Source organism: Rhea pennata, chromosome 3, assembly GCF_028389875.1.
Source record: "Rhea pennata isolate bPtePen1 chromosome 3, bPtePen1.pri, whole genome shotgun sequence".
Lineage (NCBI taxonomy): Eukaryota > Metazoa > Chordata > Aves > Rheiformes > Rheidae > Rhea > Rhea pennata.
In genome coordinates this window covers 109,053,003-109,068,284 of record NC_084665.1, presented here as the reverse complement: position 1 = coordinate 109,068,284, position 15,282 = coordinate 109,053,003, and the positions used below count along the sequence as shown (strand labels likewise).

Below are 15,282 nucleotides of genomic sequence, written 5' to 3'. Positions count from 1 at the left end.
TGTTCCAGATGACTTGGCAAAGGTATTGATTAAATAATTTGTGTGCCTGTGCATGAATATGCAGTATCTTCACTTGAAAAACATGGCATATCCACTCATGCAGTCATACCTTTAAGAAATTCATCATGTCACAATTAAAAAGTTACAGAACCGTGATCATTTTATGATCACAGTGTTAAATATGACCACAGCATTAAACCAGTGTGACAGAGAGACAAGGACTGAACGGACTTGAAGCCTGGAACCAAATGTCTCTCTATAGGGAATTTTGTTTCTCTAGGAAAACTACATCACAGTCTCAGCTAGAACTGAACTGCTTGGCAAGATTAGTCAACAATGCAGATACGGTTACCTACTCAAAGCTATTGCATTCTCTCTGCAAAGAGAACCCAAGGCTAATGTGAAGCCAGCAGAAGAAAGAAGAGTTGCTATATCTCCTCTGCAAGATAGGCAGACTCTGGATTAAATTGCTACTAGAGGGCTAGGAAAGAAATGGAAGTAGGAGGACAAAATCAAAGGCCAGGTGGCTTAGTAGAAGTCTTCCTCTAACAGTGAAAATTCAAATGGCATGCTTAAGCTTATGTTGGGAAAAGAGTTTGCTTCCTCATCTCTATATTTGAGCAACAACAGTTTTATGGATTTGTAGCAACCATTTTTTTCCAGATGGAAAACTAAGATATAAAAGTGTACTGTTTAACATTTTGCTATCTCTAGAGTGTCCTAAGTATATTTTCAGATATCTGAAGCAGATTCACAGAATAATCAGTCTGGCACCATTCATGTCAGCAGAATTCTACTGACTTACTCCAGCAAAAGCACTGACTTGTTTTCAAAAAAGTTATTATATAATAGAGGATTTTGCTTTTTCAGTGATTTATAAAAGCTAGAATGATGCTACTACAGATTTTGCAGCTGAGAAAGGATTTAATTAGAAATACCAACAAGAGACATTCCCCTTTAGTTCCAGATCAAGGCTCCTTGGACTAGGTTTTCTTTTGTACTTGATTCTTACAAAAAAATAACAGAGAGAGAATAATAGATACCATAAACTTTTAAAAATAGAAAATAAGATGGCAAGATTTAAAGATGAAATTTCTCTATAAATTTGACATTCCATTTGAGTAACTTTATTAGAGCTTTAGTAGTTTCACACTTATACAAGTCCATAGCATTTTCTGAAAAATAATAAAAACACAACCAAGCCATGTAGTTCTTATCTACAGCTTTGGATTTATAACTAAATATATCTATGATATATGTAACAATTTAGATTTATCCTTTTGATTTATATCATTTGTAATTTTAAGAATATACTAAGAATTTTAGAAAAATTGGCATGCCTTCATGAAAATCAATATTTTATATTAATCATGTTTAAATACGAATACACAAACTACAGAATATATAAATAAGATTTTGTTTAATGTTCTTGTAAATGCATAAAATTTCTTGTCTGTTTTACAATATTAATAGGTCCAGTGCTCAATTCTTAATCTGTATCCCATTTCCTGAATTATTAATTGTTTTTACAAATGTTAAACACATACTTAATCTATGCAGTTCTAAAGATCTGACTTTTGCTTAGGGAACCTTTTTTTATTCACATGAAAATTAATTAAAATTTAATGGCATTTCTAAAGATGACCAGTTAAATTAGAATTGTAATAAGCTTCCTGTACATAATTAAAACAATCTAAAACTTAATTGTGTAATTAAACTGAGTGCTTCTAGTAACAAAATGATGAGTATCTTTTAATGACCCTATAAATCTAACCTAATCTAACTGCTATTTAACATCTCACCTGAATTTAAAGAGGATATTCAGTTTGTTTATTTGTTTGCTTCAGCAATTAAAATGCAGTAGATTCTAAAATTAGGATATATTGGTCTTTTCCCATAGGAAGGGATTCCTATATATAATTTTGCTTCATATGTGCTTTTGTCATCATCACAGAACATAAAATTAAGATAATGTTAACAACTTGATTGAACATTTTTGCATTTTAAATATACTATTTAATGCTCACAAGCATCACATTCATCAATTGGTTTTATTCACCTTAGTTTACCATGAAGAATTAATAGATTCCTAAGCTAGAAAAAATACTTTTTATTCAGACTCCTAATTTCCACTAAATTTTATTTATGTAGGGGAACATTTCCTGATGAAACTCAGAGGGTGATTCAGATTCCTATTTCTCAAGCACCGCTTAATTCCAAAAGATGCCTAGAAACAATCAATGTGTTTGTTTTGACTGCAGAGTTGCTTAGACGCCTAAAGTCTTCTGAGTTCTTGGAAGACCTAGGTTAGCTGTAATACAAAGATGGGTAGGGAGATACCCATTCTCTTCCTCCAAGTCCCTCAGTGAGGACTTCATATTTTAGGTCTATGCTGACTACCTCTAACTTGGATAGTACTAAGATCAGTTTAAAATGCTTTTGGAGAATGGCTAGCAAATATCTTTTGTGGAGGAAAGGTGAACCAGGAACTAAATTCATTTTAGGCTGCAGGGCTCCAAACAAGTTTCCATTTCTTCTATTTCCTCTAACCTCAAAATTTTCATTTGGACTTGGTAGCAAACACATACTGTGAAATAGTTTTGGGTGGAACCCATTCCATAAGTTCTTGGCCTTACAATACCCGTCCAACTACATATTACTTGAGTCCAATAATATTGTGATGGATTGTAAAGGTTGGAGGCAGCCTTGGCTGCAGGAACCATGAGATGGTGGAGTTCAGGATCCTGTGTGGAGGAAGAAAGGCAATAAGCAGGACTGCAGCCCTGGACTTCAGAAGAGTGGACTTTGGCCTCTTCAGGGACCTAATTAGAGGACTCTCATGGAAGGAAGTTGGCTCCAGGAAAGCTGGCTAGCAATGAAGCATCACTTACTCCAAACTCAAAGCGGTGCATCCCAAGGAGAAAGAAGCCCAGCAAAGGTGGCAGGAGACCTGCAGGGATGAACAGGCAGCTCTTGGCCAAATTCAAACAGAAGAGCAAAGTACACAGAATGTGGAAGAGGGGACAGACTGCTTGGGAGGATTATAAAAATATTGTCAGAGTATGCAGAGATTCAACAAGGGAGTCAATGGCCCATTTGGAATTAAATCTGACAACAATAACAATACGGGCTTCTTCAAATACATCAGCAGCAAGAGGAGGACTAGGGAAAATGTGGGCCCGCTACTGAATGGGGCAGGGGTCCTGATGACAAGGGATAAAGAGAAGACAGAATTACTGAATGCCTTCTTTACTTCAGTCTTCACTGCTAAGGGCAGCCCTCAAGAATCCTGCAGCCTGGATGTGAGGGAGAAAGTCTGGAGAAGGGAAGCCTTTCCTCTGGTTGAGGAGGATAGGATTAGAGACCTTCTGGAGGCTAGACATCCACAAATCCATGGGTCCAGATGGGATGCACCCATGGGTACTGAGGGAGCTGGCGGATGTTGTTGCCAGGCGACTCTCCATCATCTTTGAAAGGTCCTGGAGAACTGGAGAGGTGCCTGAGGACAGGAAGAAAGCCAATGTCACTCATGTCTCCAAAAAGGGCAAGAAGGAGGACCCAGGCAACTACAGGCCGGTTGGCTTCATCTCCACCCTTGGAAAGGTGATGGAACAGATCATTCTGGATGTCATCTCCAGACATGTGGAGGAGAAGAAGGTGATCAGGAGCAGCCAGCATGGATTCACCAAGGGGAAAGCCTGCTAACCAATCTGATAACCTTCTATGATGGAATGACTGTCTGGGTAGATGAGGGTAGAGCAGTGGATGTTGTGTATCTTGACTTCAGCAAGGCTTTGGACACTGTCTCCCATAACATCCTCCTAGGCAAGGCTAGGAAGTGTGGGTTAGATGAGTGGACAGTGATGTGGATTGAGAACTGGCTAAAAGGCAGAGCTCAGAGGGTTGTCATCAGTGGCGTGAAGTCCAGTTGGAGGCCTGTGACTAGTGGTGTCCCCCAGGGCTCAGTACTGGGCCCAGTCCTCCCTGACCTGAATGAAGGGACAGGGCACCTCCTCAGCAAGTTTGCCGATGATCCCAAGCTGGGAGGAGTGGCTGATACACCTGAGGGCTGTGCTGCCATACAGAGAGACCTAGACAGGCTGGAGAGTTGGGTGGAGAGGAACCTCCTGAGGTTCAACAAGGGCAAGTGCAGGGTCGTGCACCTAGGGAAAAATAACCCTAGGCACCAGTACAAGCTGGGGGCTGAGCTGCTGGAGAGCAGGTCTGCTGAGAAGGACCCTCCAGGTCCTTCCCCCAAGGGAGTGCTGGTGGACAACAAGTTGACCGTGAGCCAGCAATGTGCCCTTGTGGCCAAGAAGGCCAATGGTCTCCTGGGCTACATTGGGAAGACTACTGCCAGCAGGTGGAGGGAGGTGATCCTGTCCCTCCACTCAGCTCTGGGGAGGCCTCATCTCGAGTACTGTGTCCAGTTCTGGGCTCCCCACTACAAAAGAGACATGGAGCTACTGGAGAGAGTCCAGCATAGCGCTACAAAGATGATCAGAGGTTTAGAGGAGCTCCCCTACGAGGAACGGCTGTGAGAGCTGGGCCTCTTCAGCCTGGGGAAGAGAAGACTGAGGGGGGATCTTATCAATGTGTACAAATACCTGAAGGGAGGGTGTCAAGGGGACAGGGACAAACTCTTTTCAGTAGTCTCATGTGACAGGTCAAGAGGACTAGAGTCAATGGTCGCAAACTGAACCACTGGAAGTTCTGCCTGAATATGAAACAGAATTTCTTCCCTGTGAGAGTGACAGAGCACTGGCACAGGTTGCCCAGAGAGGTTGTGGAGTCTCCTTCTCTGGAGATATTCAAAGCCCACCTGTATGCAACCCTATCTAACATGCTCTAGGTGACCCTGCTGAGCAGAGAGGTTGGACTAGATGATCTCCAGAGGTCCCTTCCAACCTTACCCATTATGTGATTCTTGCTTCTGTGATTCTGTGAACAATAAACTGCAATTGTCAATTATTTAGCAGTCTCACTCAGATTTTGGTATTTGCAGAGTTTAATTTTGAATAGAAATATTAAACCCCTCCCCCCAAAAAAGTATGCTAAGATGGATCAAGATTATAGTAGAACTCGGTACAAGAATGCATTACTGTACATTGAGAAAAAAATAGAAGTTATTTGAATTTTTGTTTAGTGGAATCTCTTCAGCTAGCTCCTAATTTTGAAAACAGTGGTAGTTTTATTGATACTTCCAGCGGATTGAGAATAAAATCCTAAATATGCAAGTTAATTTTGTTCATTATGGAGCAGCTCAAAATTTTGGAGCTATTCACCTCTTTGTTTAATTTGGTGAAAATGCAGGTTTTAAAATCATCAGTGAAGTTTTGTGCAGTTCTTTCTCTTTGGCCTCTCACACCTATCATTGATTCTATACATCACAAAAGCAAGTATGCGATTTAAAATATATATTTAAAATATACGCAATACTTTTCTTTTTATAAAACAAATACTGCTAATGAAAGGTTAGGAAGTTGTACATATGTATATAGTCACTACTATGTTGCTATTTTTATAATATAATCAACTGAATGCATGTAAAGGGAAATTTTCAGAAACCACTGTTTTCATGCAAAGGCTACTGAAATCAGATGGAGCTAACCTATTCACTTCTGTATGTTTTTGATCGTTCTAGCGAACCCTTTCAGGGCGTTTTTAATAGAAAAATACACTTGTAAAAATAAATAATACTTCAGTACAAACAGTGAGTAGCTGTAGGAATGAGGAGATTGTTGGACTACTGTCTGAGCTGCAAAGGACAGATGAAAAGAAAGTATTATATGGATATGTTTTATACAGAAAATTTTAAAACTATAAATACTGGGAAAACAAGAAATGAAAAAACAAAAAACAAAAAACAACAACAAAAAAACCCCCATAAACCCAGAATGGATTCTGAAAGGTATTATAAACAAACAAAGAATGCTTCATGGAAAAAAGTCTCATCTTTCTCAGATCCAAATATTATGATAGGGTTGGAAACGAATTAGGCAAATGAACTGGTAAAATCTTTGACAAGATATTAAAGAGGAAATTTAGAAAGACTGACAGAAGAGAAGATATCAAAAACACCCAGGAGTAGATACTCAGCCAGAGATAATCCCTCAAGGAAAAAAAAAGAAAGAGAAACAATGCTGATGGAAGAATATTGCATAAACCATTTCTTTAAAATTTCTATTTGACATTTTTTTTTTAATCACTAATCAAGTGATTGTAGATTCTGCAGAAATTTTGTATAGATTATCCTGAAGAACATTCAATGGATAGCTAAGTTCAATGGATAGATAGATTCAATGCTAAAGCCTGGAATAAGAAGAAGATGAACTCAGGAACACTGCTTATGATCACAGATGAAGAGAAATTAATCGCTGCTGACAAAGCAGAAAAGGAATAGATTAATCATATTTGTTTTAACTATTCTTGTTTCTTTTTTCAGGATTTTCAATTATGTTTTAGCAACATAATATTTCTGAAATGAAAACTGAAAGGTTCATACAGCAGTCTTACAGAAAGTCATTTCTATGATATATAAGTGTATGAACACTTATTTCCCAACATAATATTGGGAACAAACATAATTAGCATCCTGTTATGAGTTAAACTGAGCCAATCTGGCTTGTAAGTTCAGCATCAAGAATCTCACTATAACGAATTGTTGCTAACTCTTAGGCAAATAAATGTTTAAAATGTGTATATAAAAAAATATCCAAGAAAGCAGATGCATGTTAATTGAAATATAAAGAGCCAAACCACAGGATTATTGCATCAAACTTCTATGCTTATTGCCTTATTTCTGCATTTCCAGTTTAAAGGACCATTTTTATGATGCAAGTGAAACAAATTATTACATATTATTTGTGAAAAATATTTACTATTGTGTAATTTTTAATGTATATCCCCGAGAGTAAGAATTTGTTCCAGGAACAGGAATTTTTACTGCTGATATCCCTCATAGCATCCCTGATTTCCAGAGTTTGTCTGTAAAGATCAATTTTTGACTTATTGAATGAAGCTGACTAGAAGTTGGCTTGAAGTGCCTACCTTTTGTCAGAGAAAATAATTATGCAATAAAACTTCTCAGTCCTTCTACTGTGACTGGAGTCCAACCTCTGACCTCTTTTACTGTATGCAGTAACTCATATCAAACAATGTGTTTTTCTGTCCAAAATATCATTAATGGAAATAAATTATGCAGCTGTTTGGATTGGAAGCTGCTTGCAGGATCTGCAACACTACTGGAAGCATGAAGGGAATCCTTTCTTTCATGCTCAAAAGTTGCTAGATAAGAGAGTATGCTACCATGTATCCTTACTATACACCAGCTGCATGTTTTTTCAGAGATGCTTAAATTAGATGACTTTCTCCCTGCATGTTTTGTACAGTCTCCTGAGAGCTCTTCCATATTGTGAAATAATCAGATTCCTCTCCTCTGTCTTTTGTTTTCCATTAGTAACAAGTGTGAGGTTTTAAGGTCCCAAAACAGTTAGCCTTTTGACTTTTCTAACTTTTCTACAACTGACAGTGCAATGTGTTACTGTAACTCTTTCACTTCCCTAATGCTACGGCCATATCCTTTTCCATTTTCCTACAGGTCAAGACTGAAGTATCCAAAGATACAAATCATCCTATCTAAATGTTTCTTCATTAATTTAACAATTGTATTCAGTGCTTTGGAAAGAGTAGTTTGAGGAGAAGGAAGAACGCTGAGAAAGTAACTAACAATAGACAATGCTGAAAACATACGGAGTAAAATTGCACTGGTCAAAGAAGTAGCATGATATCTGGAAAAGAAACATTAGACTTTTACTTTAAAATAGTTTGAAAGACTATTTATACTTATAGAAGAAAAAAAAATCTTTAAGCATCACAAATTGTTCTTGCAGCAACTTAAGAGCATTCCAGGTGAGACAGAGAGGCTTGTAGGGATTTGTAGGAGATGACTGACTTTCTGGTTGCAGCTGACAGGAGTTCATTCCCTATCTTCACCCATTGCAATGCTTTTATCATCAACCTCATGAAAATACTTTTGACAAACACTTTTCTGCCTTTGAACTGTCTTCCTGCATTTTCAATGCCCCTATCAGCCCAAATCATACTATCAACAATTACAATATATTTGCTGTGAAGAAAATATAAATATTTCTAGCATATGAATTTAATGTAAGTTTGCTTGCTATCATTATTCGTAAATAGATTCATTTCATTAGGATACCGAATTTCACAGTTCTTGGTATGTTCCCCTTGTAAGTACTTGCAGCTTTGAAACATGGCTTTAAGACAGCTGAAAGGAGAATTACATTGTGAGGAGAAATTTTTCTTGCTTTACTGCATTCCTTCTGTCACTTAACGCTGCTAGCTTTTTCAGAAGAAATGCATAAAAAATCAAATAATGTGCATTATAAGAAATGAACTTCAAAAGCCCCTCTGAGCATAAAACATTGCCATTACAAAATCTTTTCTGTTACCCTATCAGTCCAAAGAGATGATTAAAAGTGTTCTAAGTGAGCACCTGGAAATCTCCTGAGAATTCCAAATATATATACACTTAGAAAAGCTGGCTCAACAATCTTGCTGGGACTCTTGCTCCTTGCAAGCTGTGCTAATGCAATACTGTGATCCAGTGCTTTGGCTAGCACAAACATCTTCAGGAGGCCCCTGAAAACCAGCACATGCTAGATCACACTTCCATTTGTGCTAAAATGTGTAGATAGATTTTGAAATGGAGAAGGTTTATACTCTTAACCCATACATTCATGTACTATTCAACCGGTTCAGTTGGGAGTATAGATATAGATGTTCAATAATAACTTCCTTATATAAATTATATATAGCAATGTTATAAACATGCTGCCCTAAGTTACAACTTAACTGAAAATCAATAGACTTGCTCTGTCTGCATTATCACAAAATATTTCCTTTAGGATAAAATATCTCCTTTAGGATAAGCACAGCCATTTTCTGGGTTCCATTCACCGACTCTCATGGGAGCTTAGACACCACAATGTTAATAGACACCTACTTGTAAACAACCGTACTGGGAATCTCTATCTTAAATTTCCTATCACCTAATGGGAAATGCATCCTCTGGTCTGAGAGAAGAACTAACTTGAGAGAATTTTACTGTCTAGTAAAGAGTGATAGTCTGTTGTTTAATTTTGAAAATTAAAAAATTAATATGTCAAAATTTGTTCTCACTTACAACACTTTTATAGTGAATTTTCAGATTATTCTAATGTTAATAAAGTCATTCCTAATTTACAATTAACAATGTGAGAGCAAAATCTTTCTTTTTTCTTTGAAAATAGAACCGTTATGTAAAATATAATAAATTTATACTATACCAGTGGAAAATAAGCTTTATGGAGGATAATGTCTAACGTGGCCACAAAAAACTCCATATAAATTGTTTTCCAGTTGCAGAGTGTATCAATTTCCAATTTGTTGTAATCAAAGTAAATTTATACATTACTACTTCTAATTTTCAGACTGTCATAATATGCTCATAGAGTGTTATCTATCACACAGTCATAGACAAATAGTTATGTGATGATGAAGCTTTCAGAAGCCTTTGGTGTATTAAAATATACTCAGATCCTTATTCATAGTACATATTACTCTTATACAACTACCAAACATATACAGTAACTTTGTTATAGAATATAATTTGTTATAGAATATTTTGCTGATGAAATGGCTCCAGAATTTAAATTATTCATTACTTACCCCTGTTCTTTGAACTTCCAAGAAAATTGCTCTTTGAAATGATTTCTCCCATACTGCCAACTCACTGCCAAGCTCTACATTGAAATAATGACTCTTGCCATGTCCAACCATAACACTGAAACAATATGGCCTCTGGTCTTCAAGATCATAGTCTTGATGAATACCTAAATACAAGTTTGCTTGTAGCCAGCAATCATCAGCAAGCCAGAGCTGAAAGATAGGTTTCAGTATATGATTCCTCATTTAGCAAAAACAAGCAGTTAAGGCAACACTGTCTTCTGTATGTTACACAGTTACTCAGATATTTATGTTGTTATATTAACAATTATCTTGTTTTGAGAATTAAGGAATATTTGCAAAGACAACTTCTCTTCTACTTTTTATTCATTTTAAACTGTATCATACGATCTCAGCTACTTCTTCAGTTCCAAAATAATGTAAAAGTAGTATAAGCAACATACACATTGTAATTTGAAAGGGGTTTATAGTAATGCAGTTGAGGAGAAAAGGATGACTAGGAAGATGACCAGCAGGAAGTTCTCTGACTAAGGTCAGAGAACTAAGCCTACCAGTGAAAGAGAGAAAGAAGGATTTTGAGACATACTGGGAATACATTTGGGAGAAAGCATATGGGAGTGCATCAGAACTTCTAAGAAAGCCGCTATCTGTGTAGCAGATTGCATACTATGATTTTTCCAAAGGACTGTGGGAGAAGTTTCTTAAAAATGGCTCCATGATTCCAGGTGATGACTAAAAGGTCTGACTTTTAGGTCTACCATGCTGAAGAGAGAGAGGAACACCTATTAGCAGGTGTGCTGATAATAAATGGAACTATATTTTATATCCTTCCAGTCTTGGTCCCTCTCTTTTCCAGCTATCTTGTGATCAAGCATTTGGAAATGTATTGCTATTTTTTGTTTTATACATGAACCTGAATTCAAACTTCTCTAAGCAAAACTATGTATTATGTACTTTACAAAAAATGGACCATTTAAAATAACAAAAATCATGATTATGTCAAATGCCACTTCCAAGTAAAGCAATTCCTTCTAATTTAAATATTTTAACTTTTAAATTTATTATAGATATTCTTTTTTTTATAGTAAGTTGATCAAATGTCTTCATAATACCACTAATTTGAACTAAAATATATATGAAAAATCAGCAGGAAAAAGCCCTTCACAGTCAGTGGAGTTGTATCGGAGTCGTATCTGAGAACTATGGCTGACCACATACCTAGTTTAAGTTGTGCAGTTAATTGAGGAACAGATTAGTGTGATTTTGTGAAATACCCCTCCCCCTGATTTTTAAAGATGAAATAAAACAAGACTCCCCACACAGTGACAAATGCTTCTACGAAAGAAATTAAACCAACTTAAGTGAATGCTATCTTATTTAAAGTGTTTCCTAAACACTAAATTCAGATTTGTATCTTGAACACTTTTTTTTTCTTGAAGCACTTTTAATGAACCCATTTCATTGAACAGTTGTGGTCTAGTCATAGATTACTCAAAGGTGACATAGAAAGGAACTTCTTATAAGCTCAAAGATATAATATTTTGATTACAATCAAGCGGAGGGAAATTTCTGACCTGCTTGAAAGCAGTTCAAGAGCTCTGCACCAGTCTCACAGCAGAGTACAAGTACTCCACTCTGGTTGGATTCTGGTCTGCTAAACACCCAGCAATGCAGTAACTTATTAACAATCCAATGATTACTCTGGAAATGACAATGCGACCTGACAAAAGTCCCTTAGTAACTGCCAGTGTGCGGGAAATGAAGTGAGACCCTGCCATCACCTTCAGGACAAACAAGAACTTCCACATTACTCTTTTATAACCAAAATATACCCCTATAACACAAGGTTTTGTAAATGAAAACACGCTCTCATGAGAAACTTACTTTATATTTCATTTCATCATTGGTTAGCACAAAAAATGAGAAAAACAAAACTAAAAAGCCATTCTCTCCAGCTGCTTATAGATTTAAATATTTTCACTAGCTGAATTCTGAAAATATGTATGTTTTATTTTCTATGTACTAGATAGGGCTCTTTCCCATCTCCATTACTCTTTGATGGCACAGAGAAGAGAATAGTGAAAGAACAAGGAGGAATTTTCAGAGAGAATCCCATTTTTTATTTTCTAATATCACCTGTAAAGAGAATTTCATTTTTGGTTTAGGAGAAGTCTCAAGTCAGCCAGATCTGGGATATAAGCAGATGCTGGACTGGATACAGGTAGCCTGGAAAAGATGAAAATGTAGCTTTGTACCCAAGCCCTAGAATCTTGTAGTCAGAATAAGCATTTTAAAGATTTTGCATTCATTTTCCCAGGACCTAAAGTAGTCTATCACAGCCTGATAAAGTCTGGACCTGCAACTCATGCATATGAGAACAGTAAATAAGCAAACAACAATCGGGATCTGAATATCTAAATGTAACCTGCAATGATGTATATAAAATAAATGCTTAAATGTTTAGGGTCCTGTGTCCTTCCTTTTCTAGATGGACATCTTCACAGGACAGCAGTGAAGGTTCCCCTTTCAGTAATAAAAAGTAGAGAAAAAACCTGCTCTGCTAGCACGTTTTCCTCCAGGTATGCTCCTACATTCACAAACAGGACCAGACTTTTCATATGGGAACTGAAAATTTTGCTTGTGCTGGTGAAGTAACGAGTAACACAAAACTGGCATATTTAACCTTGTGCAACGTACTCGAATCTAAGCTATGATGTGTGTTGTGGGCGTTTTAGGGGACACTTTAGAGGCAGCATCTAATACCACCAAGGTACATCGCACTTCATTGGCAAAAACGGCCCTAGGAGAGAACAGTCCTGAGGCAGTTCAAACTGATTTTCCCACGCTTTTTTGGACTGATGAAAAGGAAGCTGAGTAGAGACTTCCTGTTCCCAAGTGTCACCTGTTTTTCAGCAGCCATGGAGTAATAGGTACATCTACTTCAAGACACAAGTAATGCTCACTCTGACTCTTAAACTATTAGTGTCTACAAGCACCTAAAGGGAGAGTATCAAGGCTATGGGACTAAGCTCTTTTCAGTTGTCCCGTGTGACGGGACAAGAGGCAATGGGCAGAAACTGAAGCACAGGAAGTTCTGCCTGACCATGAGAGGGAATTTCTTCCCTGTGAGAGTGACGGAGCACTGGAACAGGTTGCCCAGAGAGGGGGTGGAGTCTCCTTCTTTGGCGATCTTCAAGGCCCGCCTGGATGCAACCCTGTCTACCATGCTCTAGGTGACCCTGCTGAGCGGGGAGGTTGGACTAGATGATCTCCAGAGGTCCCTTCCAACCTTACTGATTCTGTGATTCTATGAAACTAATATATACATATATAGGTATATATACACATTTACTTTGATTGAATGTGAAAGTGTGATGGGTGGAAACACTATGTATTGGAAGAAAACGAAATGTTTTTTAAGGCAGATTGATTTTTAAACAATATCTAATGTTCTTGCCTCTGAACAATATGGATTTTCAATAACAGTTCCAGTAAATATGGAGTATGAGCTAAGGTGTAGGAGGAAAAATGAGATAAACGAGATCAGATTTTCAATCATCTGGTTGTTACCACTAAATGTCCATCTACATTCAAGTGTAAGAATGTGAAACATGAATATTCATTCACATATTTACATATGCATGCCTGTATTTGTATATGTGTGTATATATATATATACACATGTAAACACACACATACACTTAAAATATAGCAAGTGTTTTATGTTAAAATGTAATTTCTATATTGAATTATTTTCCATTTTTAACTCTTATGTCATAATCAAAAAATGTGAGAAGCTTACAATCAGATATGTAAGTGACCTTGCCTTGAGAATCATCTTTCTTAAGAACCAAAATGATGCAATATTCTCCACTATGTTCTTACAGTAGTTCTAACTAGCTTCTGAAAATCTTTAAAAATGCTCTCTCAAAACCACAGTCTTTACAACACAAATTTCACCTTTTAGTCTGCAATGCAGAAGCTTTTATCTCTTAAGAATTTTGTCTACTTTTATTGATTCACACAATTTCCTTCATTTGTCATGTATACTAAAGAATTAACAGAAAAGAAATTTAAGTGCTGAGTTTAAGCTTTTGTGATTTAGTTAATATATTCATTAAGAGTTGGAATTAAGCATTCATTTATTTAAATGTCAGGAACATTAAGAGTTGAATCGTGGGTAGTTTATCATCCACTTCTTTTTCTTAATGAAAATGTACCACAGAATTTACTTTAAGCAAATTCTTGTGATGTCCTTGAAATTAACCTTACCAAAATATTCAAGGAAGGACTGAGTATGAAATCAGTGGTAACATTTACAGGGGAGAAAACAAAAACAATGACCACTATACAGCAAACCCTTCTCAAAAGGTATAATGAGCATCTACTTTGTTGTTGCCCAATTTATTTATCTGGAAAATATAAGTTTTAATAAAAGTTTAAGGAAATAGAACCAATAGCCTGGGACAGAGCCTCTGCCCTTTGCTGCAGTGATGGGTATTGTAGGAATCTCCTCACTCTAGCGGAAGGGCTGGAGCTGCTGAACTTTTCATTTACAACAGCAAAATTGGCAACTGACATCAGTAGAGGCTCCTTTAGCTGTCAACTACAGGGAATGACACCTCTGTAAAATGCAGATGTCATGACGTGTTTCAGAACCATTTTTGTAGTTTTCTGTCAGCTCACGTATTCATTGCTCTGTAGGTTATAACTTGATCATATTTCAAGTTTATTCTTTTATTTATTATTTATTTATTTTTTTCCGGTCATTATCCATTAAATAACTGTAGGATGCACTTGTGTTATGTTTATGTTGCTGAAAGCCAGTTTGGAACTAGCTGGAAACAGTTTGAGTGCTCATGATATCGTACCTACCCATACTTGTCACCTTTTCTTAAAATTCTTAAAAGAATTTGGTCATTTACTGCAATAGAGAACTCCATTCTGAGCTGGGCATAAAAGAGGGATTGAATGTTATTTTCAGCTATCTGAATGATACATTTCTTGATCTTTTCCTTCTGTAACTTGTCCTGAATAATAACTGTGTTTCATCAGAGAAGCATCCATAACTAGCACTCTCTTACAGTAATGGAACATAAGTCAGCCAGCTGTTTTTCTCCTTCTGCAGTTATGCACAGATAACAGACCAACCTGTCTTCTCTATAACATTAGCACATGGTCAAAGGAAGAACAACAAGGAGAGCATCAGCAGCTGGTCAGAATTGATTCCATTTGGTCTGGAATTTTTCAATGAAGTAACATTTCATGAAAAAAAGATTGAATTATTGAAAAACTTTTTTCCTGGAAATATGTTAATTTTCATTTTCTTAAAAACATCTCTGATTTAGGATGGCATTTCTTGATGTAATTCTAACAGCACATAGCCTAGTGGTCAAAGTAGACACACAGAATGTGAGAGAGGTAAGTACAAGTTTTTTCCAGCTAACTTCCAATTTGGATGGCCACAAACAGGTACCATTACTGTCCTTCTGGACATCATCCTGTGTAAGATTCATAGCTTGCAAATAGAGT

At 36.7% G+C, this 15,282-nt stretch overlaps 1 protein-coding gene across 3 annotated transcripts in view; it reads right to left on the bottom strand.

Moving 5' to 3' along the window:
- The window catches only part of SNTG2 (syntrophin gamma 2), a 296,093-nt gene that overhangs the window by 30,813 nt on the left and 249,998 nt on the right, over positions 1-15,282 (bottom strand). For all 3 annotated transcript variants that reach the window (XM_062572982.1, XM_062572983.1, XM_062572984.1), the window contains one exon: positions 9,733-9,942. In XM_062572982.1, the coding sequence (XP_062428966.1) occupies positions 9,733-9,942 (210 nt within the window). The remainder of the gene's footprint in view (positions 1-9,732; positions 9,943-15,282) is intronic.